At 41.7% G+C, this 19,430-nt stretch overlaps 1 protein-coding gene across 2 annotated transcripts in view; it reads right to left on the reverse strand.

The window, feature by feature from the left end:
- Positions 1–18,664, reverse strand: part of SIMC1 (SUMO interacting motifs containing 1) — a 45,288-nt gene extending 26,624 nt beyond the window's left edge. Inside the window, exon 1 of one of the 2 annotated variants that reach the window (XM_070738978.1) lies at positions 18,591–18,664. Coding sequence is in view for 1 of the 2 variants with exons in the window: in XM_070738977.1 (XP_070595078.1) it covers positions 4,284–4,427 (144 nt within the window). In the remaining variant the exon portion in view is untranslated. Of the gene's footprint in view, positions 1–4,283; positions 4,535–18,590 lie in introns of those variants that run through there. The other variant, XM_070738977.1, reaches the window with a different exon arrangement.
- Positions 18,665–19,430: the final 766 nt, after the last annotated feature.

Genomic DNA, 19,430 nt, shown 5'->3' on the forward strand with positions numbered 1-19,430 from the left:
AATGATTTACCTTTACTAGATAAATGGTCAGAGCAATGGAAACTGCAGTTTAATGTTTCCAAATGTAAAATAATGCACTTGGGGAAAAGGAATCCTCAATCTGAGTATTATATTAGCAGTTCTGTGTTAGCAAAAACTTCAGAAGAGAAGGATTTAGGGGTAGTGATTTCTGACAGTCTTAAAATGGGTGAGCTGTATGGTCAGGCGGTAGGAAAAACAAGTAGGATTCTTGGCTGCATAGCTAAAGGTATAACAAGCAGGAAGAGGGAGATTGTGATCCCGCTATATAGAGCGCTAGTGAGACCACATTTGGAATACTGTGTTCAGTTCTGGAGACCTCACCTACAAAAAGATATTGACAAAATTGAACAGATCAAAAGACGGGCTACAAGAATGGTGGAAGGTCTTAAGCATAAAACGTATCAGGAAAGACTTCATGAACTCAATCTGTATAGTCTGGACTCTGGACGACAGAAGGAAAAGGGGGGACATGACTGAAACATTTAAATATGTTAAAGGGTTAAATAAGATTCAGGAGGGACGTGTTTTTAATAGGAAAGTGAACACAAGAACAAGGGGAAACAATCTGAGGTAAGTTGGGGGAAAGATCAAAAGCAACATGAGAAAATATTATTTTACTGAAAGAGTAGTAGATCCTTGGAACAAACCTCCAGCAGACATGGTTGATAAATCCACAGTAACTGAATTTAAACATGCCTGGGATAAACATATATCCAACCTAAGATAAAATACAGGAAACAGTATAAGGGCAGACTAGATGGACCAGGAGGTCTTTTTCTGCCGTCAATCTTCTATGTTTCTATGTTTCTAAATACATCCTTGCTATACGACAATAAGAGCTTGGTATATCAAGAAAAACAAAAAAGACTATTGTGGGAAGTAATTATTTGTGGTGTGTATGTGGTAAAACAAGAAAAAGGAGTGCCAAGAATGAATGGGGGATTTGTCCTGAATGCAAAAGTGAGAGATCATCTAAAAGCGGATCATACCGAGAGAATAAATGAGGACTGCAGCAAGAGTGAATGGGTTGAGAGCTTTGGCTCATTTTCTTCTATAAATAAATGGAAAAATGTATTCTTGTCTTCTCTTTTAGGTCTTTTGCGGAGAGCAGATGTTTTAGGTCATATTAATGTGGAAATGTTGAAAATTCAAAAGGATTCACAAACTTTTAAGCACCACTATATATGAGGGTAGCCTCAAAGGGAAGGTTGCTTACTGTAACTAAACAGTACAATGCTAAATTAGCTGTGTTAGCTTGGAAAAGGTAGCAAATAATGGTCTTCCCCACTCATCTTTTTGCATGGTAATGTTATATTATATGCCAGGTAATTTTAATTTTTTAATTTTAACTTCTGGAAAGTGGAAAGATACTTATTTCTATCCCTGTTTTCTTAAGCAGTACTTTCAAAATATTTTAAAACACGTTCATAGTTCAAGAGAAACAAATGCTTAATGTAAAATAAATTAAAGCAATTAGACTCACCACTTATTTTGTAGATCATACTTATTGGAACTGAAAGGAAGTGAACTGGGGAACAATTGAATTCCTTTTTATTACTGATATGTCATGTTTCAGCAATCAGCCCCAATAATAATAACCTGTTCCACCTGTTCCAAAGCAACTTAAACTCCCACCACTTTCAAAGCACTGCCAATTTTAGCAAGCTCTTATTAGAGAATAACTGTGGTCAGTATAGTACTGTACTATTAAATCATACATTTTTCATTTTGTGTTGATCCCCTGCTGCAAATATTGTTGCAGAAATTGCTATAAAACACACACACCCGTCCCCTCCTTCTCATAGTGATGCATTTGATGGGTTTTTATTTCTTCTTTTTATAGCAAATCAGAAATGTACAGTCATTTATTTAGTGAACATTCAAAGTTAAAAGAGCATTGAAAAAGTGACTTATGGCTGTTTCTCATATGACCACTGCAGCATCCCCATGGGCACACGCTCAAAATTTGGACCCTTGGTGACTAGCATGTATTTATGACAAGGGTCAGAACATCGGAGTCCTTGGAGAGGGGCGGCGTACAAATAAATTGTTGTATTATTATTATTTATTTTATTATTATTATTATTATTATTATTATTATTATTATTATTATTATCTTTTGTAACTTTCCCAGCTGGCTTTCAGACAAGCAAAGTCAATGGGGGAACCCACATTTGCTTAATGGCCACACCATTCACTTAACAATGACTATGTTTTGCTTAACAACTGTGGCAAAAGTCATTAAATGTGCCAAAACCTACTTAACAATTGCCTTACTTAGAAACAATCATTTGGGGCTCTATTGTAATAATAGATCGAGGACTACCTGTATAGGCTTGGGAAATCTTATGAACTTATTTCTAGATGTCTGCATGCGGCATTTTTATATGTTTTAATATGAACATTTGCATGTAATCTCCATCTACCGGTATTTCTTTTTCTGTTCTTCAAGATACTTTGTTTTTTGCAATCCTATGATTACAAATCAGTTGCATTACATCACGATAACTTAACACACACAACTTGTAAACTTCCCCAACCCAAGGAAAAAAACAACAGTAAGGTTCAGCCAGGGTCATGTTACTTTCACTAATTTCCCTCCCTGTCTCCAACAATTTAATTCAATTTATTTAACTTTTAAGCCACCCAACTCCTTGCGACTCTGGGTGGCTAAGATATAAATAATGTAATAATTATTTAAATAATTTAAATAATAATTTAATAAAAATTAAATAATATTAATAATATTAATAATAATAATAATTATTATTATTATTTATATACTGTAGTAGCAATAGTTCCACAAAACAATGAAACTGAGGAGGATTTCCCCTAAATTGAAAGTCATCTGGTTTCAGTTTCAAGCAATAGTGATCAAGAGACAGTTTTGGATTCTATGAACCACCCTGCGAGCTCAGGTTGGAACCGTTTCCTTTTTTAAATCTGTCAACAGCCTTTGGATTCTTTTTAAGGGATTTACTGTTATCAGCCATTGTCCTTTAAATTGTAACTTTTTTAAAAAAGCGCTACAGTAACTACAGTAAGGCAACGGGACAAATATTTCACAAGCAGAAAACCCAAAAGTTCAATCCCTGATAAACTAAACGGATCAAGATCAATTTTAAATAAGGTTCAGGAGAGAAGTGTTTTTAATAGGAAAGTGAACACAAGAACAAGGGGACACAATCTGAGGTAAGTTGGGGGAAAGATCAGAAGCAACGTGAGACAATATTATTTTACTGAAAGAGTAGTAGATCCTTGGAACAAACTTCCAGCAGACATGGTGGGTAAATCCACAATAACTGAATTTAAACATGCCTGGGAGAAACATAGATCCATCCTAAGATAAAATACAAGAAATAGTATAAGGGCAGGCTAGATGGCTCATGAGGTCTTTTTTCTGCCGTCAATCTTGTATGTTTCTATGTTTCTATGGCGACAGGGGAAGGAGCTCTCTGAAGACCCCAGAGTCCCGTTGACTATATGAGTGAGGTGGTCAAACGGAGGAGCAGTTTCCAATGGCTCTGAAAGGTGTTGGAGAGAAGCAGGCGGCTCGGGGCTAAAATTGAGGGACGAGCCGTCGAGAGGGGATTCAGAAGGAGAACTCAACTGCAGGGACCTTTCCCAATAAATTTAGGGTATGACATTTATAATAAACCCCATCCCGAGAGCCGAGGGGGGTTACTAACGCCTAGGGGGACCCCTGAATAAAAGAAGACGCAAAAGAAGACTAAATAAATAAATAAAATTAAAAACAAAATTAAAAAGCGCAATTCGGTCCGGAAGACTCCACACTAGGCTTTCCTGAAGACCAAGCTTAGCAGGGCGAGAGGGAAACCAACCATTTAAACGGCACTTCGGGGCAACTCCGTTTCGGAAGCGCGGTTGTTTCCTCTCGCCCCCAAATCCCCGCGTGTTTTTTTCCCCACTCGGGTTTTTGGACTGATGTTTTCCCCCCGCTCGCCAAACTCGGCTGGTCTGGGAAGAGCGGCTTTTGCAAACCTCACAACGCGCCGGAGGTTTTTTTTGGGGGGGGGTGGGGGAAGAAGCAGCTCGGGGAAGGAGAGACGGAGGGGTCCCAAAGACACTGCAAGGTGTGTGTGTGTGAGTGAGAGAGAGAGATCAGGGACAGGCAAAAAGCCGGCGAGTAAAGAGCAGCCAGAATCGTGGGACTCCTCTCTCTCATGAAAAAACCGAAACAGGAAACACCACCATCTTTACTGCGGGCAAACGACGCCCCTGACCTGCCCTACATAACTCACCAGGGGCCGCGACGAACAGCCGTTCCGTTGCCCTCGCTTCCATTTCCTCCTCAGGAGGACGCGCTCACGATGGAGCCGCGAGGGATTCGCGGAGTCTTCCTCTGCCGAATGCGCTTCTCGGGGGAGCGGCGCACCTTCGTCCATCGCGCCCCCCGCCGCCGCCCGCCTCTAGAGGGCGTGGCCCGCGAAAGAGGCGTGGCCGGTCAACCTGACACCTCCCCACCCCACCCTCCGTTTCTCGCCCACGCAACGGTTGGCTTCTGTTACTTCGCCTCAGTTAATATACCTGACCCGTTCTAGATTCCCTAACTTAAAAGTATTCTTTGCAGCTAGGGCGTCCGCCCACAAAAGCGCAACGGGAGCCCCGATGCTGAAATCTTCACTTATTCCAAAAGGGGAATGAAACGGACTTTTGAAGCAAGCGCTTTTGCTTGAATGCCAAAATAGTGTCGGGAAGCTTTGACAGCAAACAGATGAGGGATGTCACACAGCTCAATATTCATGGGAACGTTTTAATGGAAACCTAAGGTCGGACAATACGCTTGAGCCACAACCGAGCCAAAAATGAGACTTCAACGGAGGCTTAAATAACCAATCAACATTTAATTTTGATCAAGGTTAAAGGCGGAGTAGTCCTAGCAGTCCCAAACATTCATTCATTCATTCTTTTATTCCATTTATTTATTTATTTATTCATTCATCCGTTCGTTCATTCATTTTGTCAAGCATGAATTGGTAGCATACAAGGATATAACTATGGTTATATACATGACACTAGTCATCACAAGCAACTATGTCCTCTTCGCGGACAATGTAAAACTCTTCAACACCACGGATAACACAACTACTCTCCAAAAAGACCTTGACGCTGTTTTTTAGTGGTCTAACACATGGCAACTCCAAATCTCAACTAGCAAATGCTCTGTCCTACACATTGGGAAGAAGAATCTGAACTCCAAATATGAACTGAATAATCAAATTATCACAGCTAATCCCCACTCGGTTAAAGACCTTGATATACTAATAACAAAAGATTTAAGTGCCAAAGCCCACTGCAACAATATAGCCAAGAAGGCTTCAAGAGTTGTAAACCTAATCCTATGTAGCTTCTGCTCTGGCAATCTCACACTACTTACCAAAGCTTACAAAACTTTTGCCAGACCCATCCTCGAATACAGCTCATCTGTTTGCTCTGGCAATCTCACACTACTTACCAGAGCTTACAAAACTTTTGCCAGACCCATCCTCGAATACAGCTCATCTGTTTGGAACCCATATCGCATCTCAGACATTAACACCCTTGAAAATGTCCAAAGATACTTCGCCAGAAGAGCCCTTCACTCCTCCACTCGAAACAGAATACCCTATGAGACTAGACTTTCAATCCTGGGCCTAGAAAGTTTAGAACTAAGACGCCTTAAACAAGATCTAAGTATTGCCCACAAGATCATATGCTGCAACGTCCTGCCGTTGGCGACTACTTCAGCTTCAACCACAACAACACAAGAGCACACAACAGATTTAAACTTAATATTAACCGCTCCAAACTTGACTGTAAAAAATATGACTTCAGTAACTGAGTTGTCGAACCGTGGAACTCATTACCGGACTCCATAGTGTCATCCCCAAACCCCCAACACTTTACCCTTAGATTATCTAAGGTTGACCTATCCAGATTCCTGTCAGTAAGGGGCGAGTACAAGTGCACTAGAGTGCCTTCCGTCTGCTCGCTGCTGCTGCGCTGCTGAGCAGATCAGCTGCTGGGCGGCAGCAGCGAGCAGACGAAGATCGGGGTTTCCCCGCCGCCCACGCAAAGGGGAAACCCCGATTCGGCTCCTCGTTGCTGCCGCGCTGCCGAGCAGATCAGCTGCTAGGCGGCCGAAGGAACCTTCCCTGGGTCTTCCCCTTTGCGTGGGCGGCGGGGAAGACCCAGGGAAGGTTCCTTCGGCCGCCCAGCAGCTGATCTGCTCGGCAGCGCGGCAGCAGCGAGGAGCCGAATCGGGGTTTCCCCGCCGCCCACACAAAGGGGAAACCCCGATCTTCGTCTGCTCGCTGCTGCTGCGCTGCCGAGCAGATCAGCTGCTGGGCGGCCGAAGGAACCTTCCCTGGGTCTTCCCCGCCGCCCACGCAAACTCCACCATCTGCGCATGCGCGGCCATGAAAAAAGGGCGCACATGCGCAGATGGTGTTTTTACTTCCGCAACCCTACATCGTGAAAAATCGATTATCGCGAGGGGTCTTGGAACGGAACCCTCGCGATAATCGAGGGATCACTGTATTTTACTTTGAGTATCTCCTCTATAACCTTCATCATGCATTTTACTATGTGTATATAGATATACAGTGATCCCCCGCTCGTTGCGAGGGTTCCGTTCCAGGACCCCCCGCAACGAGCGGGTTTTCGCGAAGTAGCGCTGCGGAAGTAAAAACACCATCTGCGCATGTGCAGATGGTGTTTTTACTTCCGCAGCGCTAGCGAGGAGCCGAAGATTGGGGGCGGCGTGGGTGTTTTAAAACGTCCCCGCCGACATGGGGGGCTCGCTAGCACCCCCCTAACCCGGGTTGGGGGTTCGGGGGGGTGCTAGCGAGCCCCCCATGTCGGCGGGGACGTTTTAAAACACCCGCGCGACTTTCCAATGAGTCCCGAAGACAAACACGTTGTCTTCGGGACTCATTGGAAAGTCGCGCGGGTGTTTTAAAACGTCCCCGCCGACATGGGGGGCTCGCCAGCACACCCCCGAACCCCCAACCCGGGTTTGGGGGTGTGCTAGCGAGCTTCCCATGTCGGCGGGGACGTTTTAAAACACCCGCGCGACTTTCCAATGGGTCCCGAAGACAAACGCGTTGTCTTCGGGACTCATTGGAAAGTCACGCGGGTGTTTTAAAACGTCCCCGCCGACATGGGGGGCTCGCTAGCACACCCCCAAACCCGGGTTGGGGGTTCGGGGGTGTGCTGGCGAGCCCCCCATGTCGGCGGGGACGTTTTAAAACACCCGCGCGACTTTCCAATGAGTCCCGAAGACAACGCGTTTGTCTTCGGGACTCATTGGAAAGTCGCGCGGGTGTTTTAAAACGTCCCCACCGGCATGGGGGGCTTCCTAGCAGCCCCCCAAACCCGGGTTGGGGGTCCGGGGGGTGCTGGCAAGCCCCCCATGCCAGTGGCGACGTTTTAAAACAGCCGCGCCGCCCCCAATCTTCGGCTCCTCGCTAGCGGGCAGGCAGGCGGCTCCTCGCTAGCGGGCAGGCAGGCGAGAGCTAGCGCCAGCGAACGGCTTGTCCGCGCTCGCTCTGGCCGCTTTCGAGCTGAGTCCTGAAGCGAATTCGCTTCAGGACTCAGCTCCAAAGCGGTGAGAATGAACGGTGTGGGCGGGCGAAGGGCGGGCGGCAGCGAGGAGTTTGCGTGGGCGGTGGGGAAACTCCTTGCTGATGCCCGCTGCTCGCCCTCCCGCCAGCAAGAGGGGGAAGACCCAGGGAAGCCGCCCAGCAGCTGATCTGCCGGGCACCATCTACGCATGCGTGCCCATAGAAAAAAGGGCACGCATGCGCAGATGGTGTTTTGACTTCTGGGTTGAAAAATCGCGAATTACCTTGTTCGCAATGGTCGGGGACGCAATAACCGGGGGATCACTGTACAGTGATCCCCCGCTCGTTGTGAGGGTTCCGTTCCAGGACCCCCCGCAACGAGCTGGTTTTCGCGAAGTAGCGCTGCGGAAGTAAAAACACCATCTGCACATGTGCAGATGGTGTTTTTAACTTCCGCAGCGCTAGCGAGGAGCCGAAGATTGGGGGAGGCGCGGGTGTTTTACAACGTCGCCGCCGACATGGGGGGCTCGCTAGCACCCCCCGAACCCCCAACCCGGGTTTGGGGGGGGTGCTAGCAAGCCCCCCATGTCGGCGGCGACGTTTTAAAACACCGGCGCGGCTTTCCAATGAGTCCCGAAGACAAACGCGGAAGTTTGACGTTTGTCTTCGGGACTCATTGGAAAGCTCCGATCGTTTTAAAGCAGGCGCGCCGTTCTCCGCTGACTTCTAAAGCGGGGAAGTTCGCTAGGAGTCAGCGGAGAACGGCGCGCCTGCTTTAAAACGTGCGCCTGCTTTAAAACGCGCGCCTGCTTTAAAACGCGCGCCATTCTCAGCTGACTCCTAGCGAACTTCCCCGCTTTAGAAGTCAGCGGAGAACGGCGCGCCTGCTTTAAAATGCGCGCCTGCTTTAAAACGCGCGCCTGCTTTAAAACGCGTGCCGTTCTCCGCTGACTCCTAGCGAACTTCCCCGCTTTAGAAGTCAGCAGAGAACGGCGCGCCTGCTTTAAAACGATCGGAGCCGGCCGGGCGAAGGGCGAGCGGGTGGGCGAGCGGGTGGCCGGGCGAAGGGCGAAGGGCGGGCGAGCGGGTGCTGGGGGGGGGGGCTTCGCCCTCCCGCCAGCAAGAGGGGGAAGACCCAGGGAAGCCGCCCAGCAGCTGATCTGCCCGGCGCCATCTACGCATGCGTGCCCATAGAAAAAAGGGCACGCATGCGTAGATGGTATTTTGACTTCCGGGTTCAAAATTCGCAAATTACCCTGTTCGCAATGGTTGGGGACGCAATAACCGGGGAATCACTGTATACCCACTAAACCCTCATTGTGTATTGGACAAAATAAATAAATAAAATAAAATAGTAAGAGAGAAACAATAGGACGGGACGGAAGGCACACTGGTGAGTTTAATAAATACCTACAAGAGACATGCAAGGAAGAGCCACGCTCTTCAGAAAACGGGTAATTCCTTTTATACAGGTTAAAATTCCCCCCCATCCTGGCCTCTTAATTGGGATTGTGTATTCTTTAGCGTCCTGCAAAAGGTAGAAGCCCCTTCAATGAGTGCTATCAGCTTATCTCTTCCTTTGTTCTCACAATTGGCCACTTGGCCCCCTGGTATTGTAGGGAAAGGGACTTACACAGATCAAAAGGCGTAAATTATTAAGGCTGTGGGAAAAGTAAATTTACAAGCAGTTACAATTTTTTCCATTACCAGCGGGTTAGGCACAAATTGTTCACTTGGGCAATTACCCAAGTTTAAGAACTACTGTCCCATATGGTCCTTCCCTACAGTACACTACAAGGATTTTATACTTTAAAAAAACCCATGTTCTTTAAATCAATAGGACAATACACAAAGGAGGAGAACTCACAGAAACAACAAGGATCTTTCAGGCAAGATTTAGTAGTCAAGATGCTGTACTATGGACAGGTATTAAAAACAGGATTAGGTAGCACTTCTTGAGGTATAGGTACTAAACAATAATCTTGAGGAATGTTGATAAGCATATTAAACAATATATACAGTACTTGAAAATAGGAAATGGTCAATTTTAGATGAGTTCCATCTGAGAAACATACCGGTAATCTCTTCAATGTAGAGGAAAGATGCTTTGGAATAATGGTGGAATAGCATGGAGGAAAATTCAAGAGTATAGGAATAGGAAATAAGAAAATATGAAAGTACTGTAGATCTCTTCTTTCCTGAACCCCAATTTTGTCACAAATACAAGAAAATGAGAAGACATTTTTCATTCTAAAGCTAAAATAAATGTTTTTTAAAAGAATATAATCTGTCCATCACTCCATACAAATTACATTAAAATCCACGGAATACATATAAAATATCCAAACAGTGGAATAAAATGGAAAAAAGTTTTAAATTGTATTTTGCATTGTTTTTCCTACCCAAAGAGCAGAGTTTCATTTTTATACTACTTTGTTGGTTCTTGCAGAACTGCACAAACAGATGGGTGAACTATAACACAATTCTTTTTCCAATTTATTACATAACCCTCACATATAATTTGTATATAGTTCCTCTTATCTCTGCAGACACATCTGTTTTCATTCATACAGACATCACTATCATACTCAGAATTCTTTGGGGAAGGTTTAGTCTTGCTTTTTCCTTGGGGAAAATGAGGTGAAGGAAAATCCTCCTATTATTGAGATTTTGTTAACAATTCTGCCTACAGCAATAGGAAAACAATTATCTCTCCAGTACTGAGCTTGTGGCAAAAGCATTGGGCTTCTTAATTAGGACCACTAGGATCAGGAGGAGAAAACTAATTCAGATATGATCCATCCATGAGATGAGCTGGGTTTTAAGTAAGATATTAATTATTATTATTTATTGGATTTGTATGCCGCCCCTCTCCGCACTCGGGGCGGCTAACAACAGTGGTAAAAACAACATGCGACAATCCAATACTAAAGCAGCTAAAAACCCTTATTTTAAAACCAATCATACATACAAACATACCATACATAAATTGTAGAAGCCTAGGGGGAAAGAATATCTCAGTTCCCCCATGCCTGACGACAGAGGTGGGTTTTAAGAAGCTTACGAAAGGCAAGAAGGGTGGGGGCTATTCTAATCTCTGGGGGGAGTTGGTTCCAGATGGCCGGGGCCGCCACAGAGAAGGCTCTTCCCCTGGGTCCCGCCAAACGACATTGTTTAGTTGACGGGACCCGGAGAAGGCCCACTCTGTGGGACCTAATTGGTCGCTGGGATTCGTGCGGCAGAAGGCGGTCCCGGAGGTGATACAATATAAACAGGGTGATACAATAAAATAAAAAATAAGTTCTAGTATTTCTGTGGGTGAGAGGGACTGATTTCATAGTTTGTGTTGAGCACCAATTCCTGTGGCTAGTGTACTAGTCTAGGGATTTCACTCAGGGGTGAAATGCTCCTGATTCGCTCATGTCTGTCTGTCGTTGGAGAGCCACCTGCCTGGATGCCGCCATTTGAGTTCTTTTACCCTCTGTGCATGCGCAAAACATTCTGTACATGTGCAGAGGGTAAAAGAACCCAAATGGTGGCATCTGGGCGGGTGGGTGGACTCTTGTACTACCTTTGCCACCAGCTCTCTGACAATCAAGAGGCATGAGCAAAACAGGAATCTCCAGAGAGGGGCGGCATACAAATCTAATAAATAAATCTAATAAATAAATAAATTTCACCCCTGACTTCCCTGCTTTAATGTCATTCTGCCTTCTTTTCATAGCCTGGCAAAATAAAAACATATGAAAGTGGGGGAATATAAGAATGATTCTTGTTGTATGCCTTCTCTTCCAGCAATACTGAACAGGAACATTTCCAAGGAATAATGCTGAGACTGGGGAAAACACAATAATCCCAGAAAGACGGGAAAAAAGAGATCTCCAATAGCAATAGAAATAACATTTAGACTTATATACCGCTTCATAGTGCTTTTACAGCCCTCTCTAAGCAGTTTACAGAATCGGCATATATTGCCCCCAACAATCTGGGTCCTCATTTTACCCATCTCTGAAGGATGGAAGGTTGAGTCAACCTTGAGCCGTTGGTGCTGGTGAGATCTGAACTGCTGAACTACAGCGAGCAGTTAGCTGAAGTAGCTTGCAGTGCTGTACTCTAACCACTGCACTACCCTGGCTCTAGTAGTAGTTCAAGTAGTTCAGAGAGAGAAAATGGAAGGTCAACAAGAAAAGCAAAAAGGCACAGTGATCACTGAGGCACTACAGGCAGTTTATCCACCACTGCTGGCTGCATGCTATTATATAAGCAAGGATGGGCAACAGGAAGCCTCAAAGTCACATGCGGCTTCCAAAAACCCTTGTTTTTCCAAAGACCCCATTCCTTCTAATCATAACAGAAAATCAAAAGCAGGTGAGAGGAAATACATGAAAATGTAATGTAAGCCTTTAAATAGGTTGAGATGGTTTTATTCTCTACCTGAAACATAGTAACATAACCCAAGAACAAGGCCTAACTAGTTAACTTACTCCCTTAACTACTCTGACTCAGTGCTGTGTCCACTACAGTCTTCCATCTCTTTCAGAATATAAAATGAAGTTTCCCCTTCGATTATAGAGGAAAGGAAATTTTAATTACAGTGGATGTTTTGCCAGCAGATTGCTGAACTTAGATATTCAAAATCATAGCAGCAGTCTTTGCTTCCTCAGTTTTACTCAGGCTGTTAAGGGTTTATTTGTTTGTATAAAGGCAGCTTTCACTCAATATGCTGTAGAGTTATTCCTTTAAACATAGGCATACATGAGCAACAAATAGGGAGATTTATGTGGGAATGTCAGAATGATGAGGCTACTCAGCTCCACTCTGGAGTCAGGGTCAGTAATTCTGCAGGTCTGTAAATAATAGAGTTTTATTTGAGAGTGGAAAAGTTTAAGGAGGTCAAGAGGTAAGATAAACCTATGATGGAATCAAATTGTGTATGTGTTATGTATTCACTGTAGACTTGGTTTCACCCAGGTCCAGTGCTACAGTGAGAAAATGCTCAAACGCTATTGATTGATGCATCCGACAACTTGCTATAGAAGGACTAGCTGTCTGATCACAAGTTGCTGGTTGTACAGAGAAGTTGCCTAGTAAAGAAGTTCTTTTAGAAGTTTGTCTACTGTCGTTATTCCCACAACTCAAAAGTATGAATGATTTAAGAATGCAGTAATAAGTTAAACAGAAATGAGCAAAAAGATGTAGGGGCAAACATCTATTTTTCACCCAATTGCAAATAAATTGTTTTCCATAAAGATGCATAGAATAAAGAAAGACATTAATGAAATTAGGACATTAGAATGGCTATGGGACTGATAGTATAGAATAATTTAAACCCACTTGATAATAAATGTTTTAGGAAATACAGTACAGTGTTCCCTCAATTTTCGCGGGGGATGCGTTCCGAGACCGCCCGCGAAAGTTGAATTTCCGCGAAGTAGAGATGCGGAAGTAAATACTGTACACCATTTTTGGCTATGAACAGTATCACAAGCCATCCCGTAACACTTTAAATCCCTAAATTACCATTTCCCATTCCCTTAACAACTATTTATTCACCATTATTACTGGTACTCACCATTGAATAAGGCACTTAGTGATCCTGATATTTATAAACATAATTATTTATTAACAATAATTATTTTTTTTGCGATAACAACGCTGATTGGCTAAAATTTCAGCCAGTCAGCAATGGCAGACAAAAGTTTGGTGATGACGTATGATGTCATTGGGCAGGAAAAACCGTGGTATAGAAAAAAACCCGTGAAGTATTTTTTAATTAATATTTTTTAAAAAACCGTGGTATAGGCTATTCGCGAAGTTCGAACCCGCGAAAATCGAGGGAACACTGTAGTTAGCAAGCACTAGAAACAAGTAGTTACAAAAGAAACGTTTCTGTATGGTTATGTGTAGTTAGGTTTCAAGAGGAAGTTGATCAAAGAGATAGATGCAGTTGTGGTTTGACATTTAGCAGATAAGCTAGTGGGTAAAAATAATATCATTAAATTTATAGCCCAGGCAACTCCCTCTGGCTGAGATAAAATAGCAAAATTAATCTGTCTTAAGTGTTGTCTTTCTTTTTTGTAATAAATTTGCACCCCATCACATTTATGATTCTGTTGGGCTTGTAGGGAAGAAATGGCAGACTGCTGAAAGATGAAGAATGGAGCCAAATGAAGAGCTTGTGGATAGATTACTTTTTTGATAATTTCTCTCCAGACAAGGAAAGGACATGAGATCACCCACAAATGTTCCAGACAGCAACTCCTTGTGATGAGTCTGTCAAAGTATAGTCTTCATTAGTTTTAAAGGTTTGGGAAACATGGAGATAGTCCTCTTGTTAAAACTTCAGCAATACCTTTGAAATGACAATTCCTTTTCTAATTACATGAAAACTGCTTGTTAATTTCTATTTTGCTACTATGTAGGAATCTTGGGATTGAAAGGCTTTACACATACAGGTAAATTTCCTTCAATCCTTGGCAAAATAAATTGTAACTATAAGTTTAAGGAATTGAAAAAATGGAATAAGCATGAAAAAAACTTTAATGTTATAAAAATACAAACAAACCAAGGATCCAGATAAATTTTAAATAAGATTTTGAAATTAATTATAAAAATACTTCCTGTAAGAAAATGCTTTTTTATTTAAAAAAATAATATAGTAATTCTTCAAAAATTGGACATTAAAGGGAATTAGAGGTAAGTAAGGATTATAATTAAAGAAGAATAATATTCAAACTCAGTTTAGGGTACAATTACCCTATTTTAATATTGGACACGCTGAATGATATTTTTGAACAATGGACCCAGAAGTTAATTTTAATAGTGTCTGCCTTTATAGATAATTTGTGTTGAACAGCTGACATGGAAGAAAAACAAGTTCTATCTGATAAAATCAAGACTGATATGAAAGTGTATTTAAAAATGGCAAACTACAAAAATGACATGGAAAAAGATGTTGTACTAGATATACAAAAGAAACCAACTGATGTCTTAACAATTTAAAGGGATATAAAAATAATAAACTAAGAGGTGTTGTATATGATTCCCTACATCAGCTTTATAAAAGAGATTTATTAAAGTTTTGAAGAATTTTGTGAAGAAATTATTTTAAGATTGTAAATGGAGAAGGAATATATAGTAAATTTATTTAATCAAAGTTAAAATAGTTATGTTTTATGTCTAATAATATATTTTTTATCTCTAGTCATCCTTAATGGACTTTTACTAACATCAGGACTAAATTGATGTGGCTTTATAGATTTTTTTTACAGATAAGGGATAAGATATAGGAAGAAGGGATTGTTAGCTGTATTTTAAGATATGTACTAAAATAATTTATACTTCTTGTGATGAATGAAGAACACAGCCCTTTACATATTTCTTTTCTTTTTATTTACTATACGGTGGTACCTCTACCTACAAACGCCTCTACTTACGAACTTTTCTAGATAAGAACCGAGTGTTCAAGATTTTTTTGCCTCTTCTCAAAAACCATTTTCCACTTACAAACCCGAGCCTCCGAATCTATAACTGGAAAAGGCAGGGAGAAGCCTCCATGGGGCCTCTCTAGGAATCTCTTGGGAGGAAACAGGACTGGAAAAGGCGGTGAGAAGCCTCCATGGGGCCTCTCTAGGAATCTCCTGGGAGAAAACAGGGCCAGAAAAGATGGGGAGAAGCCTCCATAGGGCCTCTCTAGGAATCTCCTGGGAGGAAACAGGGCCTCCACCTTCCCTGTGGTTTACCCAATCGCACACATTATTTGCTTTTACATTGAATTCTATGGGGAAATTGCTTCTTCTTACAAACTTTTCTACTTAAGAACCTGGCCACGGAACGAATTAAGTTTGTAAGTAGAGGTACCACTGAATTCCTATTTCTTCTTTATATTCTATTTGTCAGTCCCAAACCTAAAGATGACATATAAAATTAATCTAGTCCAATCCATTATTGTTTACACATAATGGACCGAATCTTTTCAAACTGAGAAATTCTAGGGTGTTGATACACTGAATCTCCTTCCACCACTCCATCTTGCTCAGGACTGCTGCAGTTTCTTAATCTAGGTCTCTTTCTAATGAGATTTACCGCCTTCCTTGGAAAAAATAGTGTTGCCAAAACTCTTATCCACTGATTATCTAGATACAGATTCTACCACACTATTTGATTTTCTATTTTTCTATTTCCTTTTACCCATGGAATGTTGCTTGACATGTCCATGTGTACTTCACCTGGGTTTGCAAACTATAATACCGTGTTTGGAGACTTAAGTATCTTGGAGACTCTGGTATCTTGCTTGATTAGCATGAGAATTTATCAGTACACAACAATGATTTAACATATTGAATCACCATCCATAGAAAAAGCGGAGGGCTACGAGTCGGAACACTAAATAGCGTCGCGGCTTGTAAGTTCTTGTGGGACCAGCACGATTTTGTTGCTGCATCTGTGGAGGTAGCAAAATTGTGCCCGTGTTTCAGTGAGGTTTTACCTGCAATCCCGTGAGCGATTTTGCTACCTTCACAGGTGCAGCAGCAAGATTGCGGTGGTCCCACAAGAACTTATGAACCACGGCGGTGAGCACAATTTAGTGTTCCGGCTCGTAGCCCACCGCTGCATAGACAAAATCTCTCTTAGGGTTAGAAGCAAAAAATAAGTATCACAACACAAAACAAAAAAAGGCTTCTAAATCAAGAAAGCAGCAGGAACCAGCAGTTCGTGTTTTTTAAAACTTAATTATAGCTGTAAAGGTTGATTCCATGTTCAATTCAACTTAACTGGAACTTCATTTTTAATGTGCCAGGTTAAAAGTGGATGCTTTTAGTTCTCATTTATATACAATATTCTCTAAACACAATCTATTGATATAAAAATCCAGTTGATAGGGAAGCAGATAAACAAAACATGATGTTTAATTATTAATAATATATGTAATGCGGCATAATAGTATTTGCTTCAAAATTTGCCGCTTGCAAAACTGCAACAAAAATACTTCACAAGAAATACTTCACAAGAAGAGTCCTTCAATCCTCTCCAGACAAATTACCTTACTCCTCCACACTTCCAATACTACCATTAGACAATTTACAACTGCATCCCCTCCAAACTGATTTAGTTGTTGTTCATAAAATCATACACAATAATGTCCTTCCTGTTATTGACTACTTTACCTTCAACAACACAAGAGTATGTAATATATTCAAATTAAATGTAAATCACTCCAAACTAGCCTGCAGAAAATATGACTTCAGCAACAGAGTGGACAACGCCTGGAATTCAGTACAGTACCTGACTCTGTTGTTTCTTCCCCTAACCCCAAAATCTTCAACCTTAAATTATGTACAGTTGACCATGCCCCTTTTCTAAGGTCTGTAAGGGGCATACATAAGTGCACCATTGTGCCTACCATTCCTGTCTTTTTATCCTTTCTATCACTACTTTCTACTTATGTTATGTTAATACAAACTAGAATTCTATATGTGTTTGACAAATACATAATATATATATATATATATATATATATATATATATATATATATATATATATATATATATATAAATATTCTAAGCTGTACATTCTTCAGAGTTCTTTCAATGTGTGGTGTAAAATGCATCATGACTTTCATTAGAGCTCTGAACAAAGGTGTTTCTTTGAAGACTCTTAATAGGATTAATTTTGATCCCTGACCAAATTAGCAGAAAAGGATCTTGAGACAATGATATAATCTACTGAGGAATTAAAGGAACATGTTTCATTCAAAGTTGTAAACTGTCTCTCTTCTTCTACCTACCTACCGCCCCCCCGCCCCCCCAAATAAAACCCTGAAATAAGCGCTTGGCCTTATTGCCATGCATTCAAAAGTCTGATTGGGCTTATTATCAGGGGATGTCTTATTTTGGGGAAAACAGGGTATCTATCATCTTCAGAAGTTTCCACTGACAATTAAAAATTCTCCATGTCTAATTTATTATAATCATTGAAAAGCCTCTGCCAATTTTTCTTTAAGTAAGGTTATTTTTTGATTTTGAAAAAAGAACAGTCCAGCTGCTTCTGTGGCTGCTTTCAGTTCTGCTAGCTTTTCATGTTTTTTTTAAAAATTTCATTATCTGCAGTCTAGTTGATTTTTTTTTTACAAAGTGGGAAACATCTGAGGCTTTATCCATGTGCTCATACACTCCTCCTTAACTTTATCTGCTGTCAGTAATGAATATACAGTAGTACCATCTCCAACAGGCCTTTGCACTCCCATTCCATTCTCCTGTGATATATTCTGGAGGCCAAAGATTAGAGCCAGGTCACCCTTATTTCTTCAAATAGATGGGGTAGCATATCAAGGTGGGGTGAAGGGCATCGTTTTTTTTAAAGATCTGTTTGCACTCAGACTGCCCCCAGCATCAAAAGAATCAAAAGGAGTCCCACTGCCACCACCTCTCCTCCCATGAAAGGCATCCAAGGTATTTGTCAATTTTCTTGTGCACAGTATGACTGCTCAGTTTTACTATTTCCATTGCTCCATTCTCAGTCCAAACCAGTGTTTCCTAAACTTTGGAGCCTTCTGCACCACTCCCTGAGACTACAAATTTCTCATTTGCATTCTTTTCAGATTACTGTACTTATCTTTATGATTTCTATCCACATGGAGATTTGGAGAGTATTCTTGGCTGGCCTTCTTCCTGTTCTGATTATTTGGTCCTTGTATTCATGTCTCAGCTTGTTTGTGACCAGGGAGGAGCAAGACTCGGGGACAGTGTTTGACACAGAAAGATCATATCCACCCATTCAAAGCCAAATTCCCCTTTCCTTTCCAATGATCTTCATTCATTGCTCAATTGAGCTCACAGCAGAGCAGGGGCAGCTAAGAACTGTAATGGAAGGGACCATATTCAACAAATCTCTCTAGCTAAAATAGACCTTTAGGCCCAGACTGTTGCCTTACACACACTTCTAAACAGTGTCCCTTATGTGGCAGTGGAAACCAACATGCACTAAAATCTCACAAAACTCACCTATGAGTTGCAGCAACTGCTGATTCTGGTTGCAGTTCAAAGATTGTGAATTCCATTCTAACACCAGTTTCTATGGAATCAAACACAGGAAATCCCGCCCCCTGCAAATAAAATAAGGCTCACTGTAGTTATTATTTGTTATGTACACTGGAAGAATTTCCCTCCAGAAAATAGTAGAAGGGATTCCTACAGACAAAAGAATGCTCTCATAAATAAATTTCAAGAAAGGAGGAAAAATTACACTCATACAAATACATGGATAATAGATTATGTAAACATATTCATAATTGGTAAGCCTCAAGTTAGTTCTCCATTTTCTGTTAATAGAAACATAGAAGATTGACGGCAGAAAAGACCTCATGGTCCATCTTGTCTGCCCTTATACTATTTCCTCTATTTTATCTTAGGATGGATATATGTTTATCCAGGCATGTTTAAACTCAGTTACTGTGGATTTACCAACCACGTCTGCTGGAAGTTTGTTCCAAGGATCTACTACTCTTTCAGTAAAATAATATTTTCGCACATTGCTTTTGATCTTTCCCCCAACTAACTTCAGATTGTGTCCCCTTGTTCTTGTGTTCACTTTCCTATTAAAAACACTCCCCTCCTGAACCTTATTTAAACCTTTAACATATTTAAATGTTTCGATCATGTCCCCCCTTTTCCTTCTGTCCTCCAGACTATACAGATTGCGTTCATTAAGTCTTTCCTGATATGTTTTATGCTTAAAACCTTCCACCATTCTTGTAGCCCGTCTTTGGACCCATTCAATTTTGTCAATATCTTTTTGTAGGTGAGGTCTCCAGAACTGAACACAGTATTCCAAATGTGGTCTCA

This window comes from Erythrolamprus reginae, chromosome 2 (genome assembly GCF_031021105.1).
Source record: "Erythrolamprus reginae isolate rEryReg1 chromosome 2, rEryReg1.hap1, whole genome shotgun sequence".
Taxonomy (NCBI): Eukaryota; Metazoa; Chordata; class Lepidosauria; order Squamata; family Dipsadidae; genus Erythrolamprus; species Erythrolamprus reginae.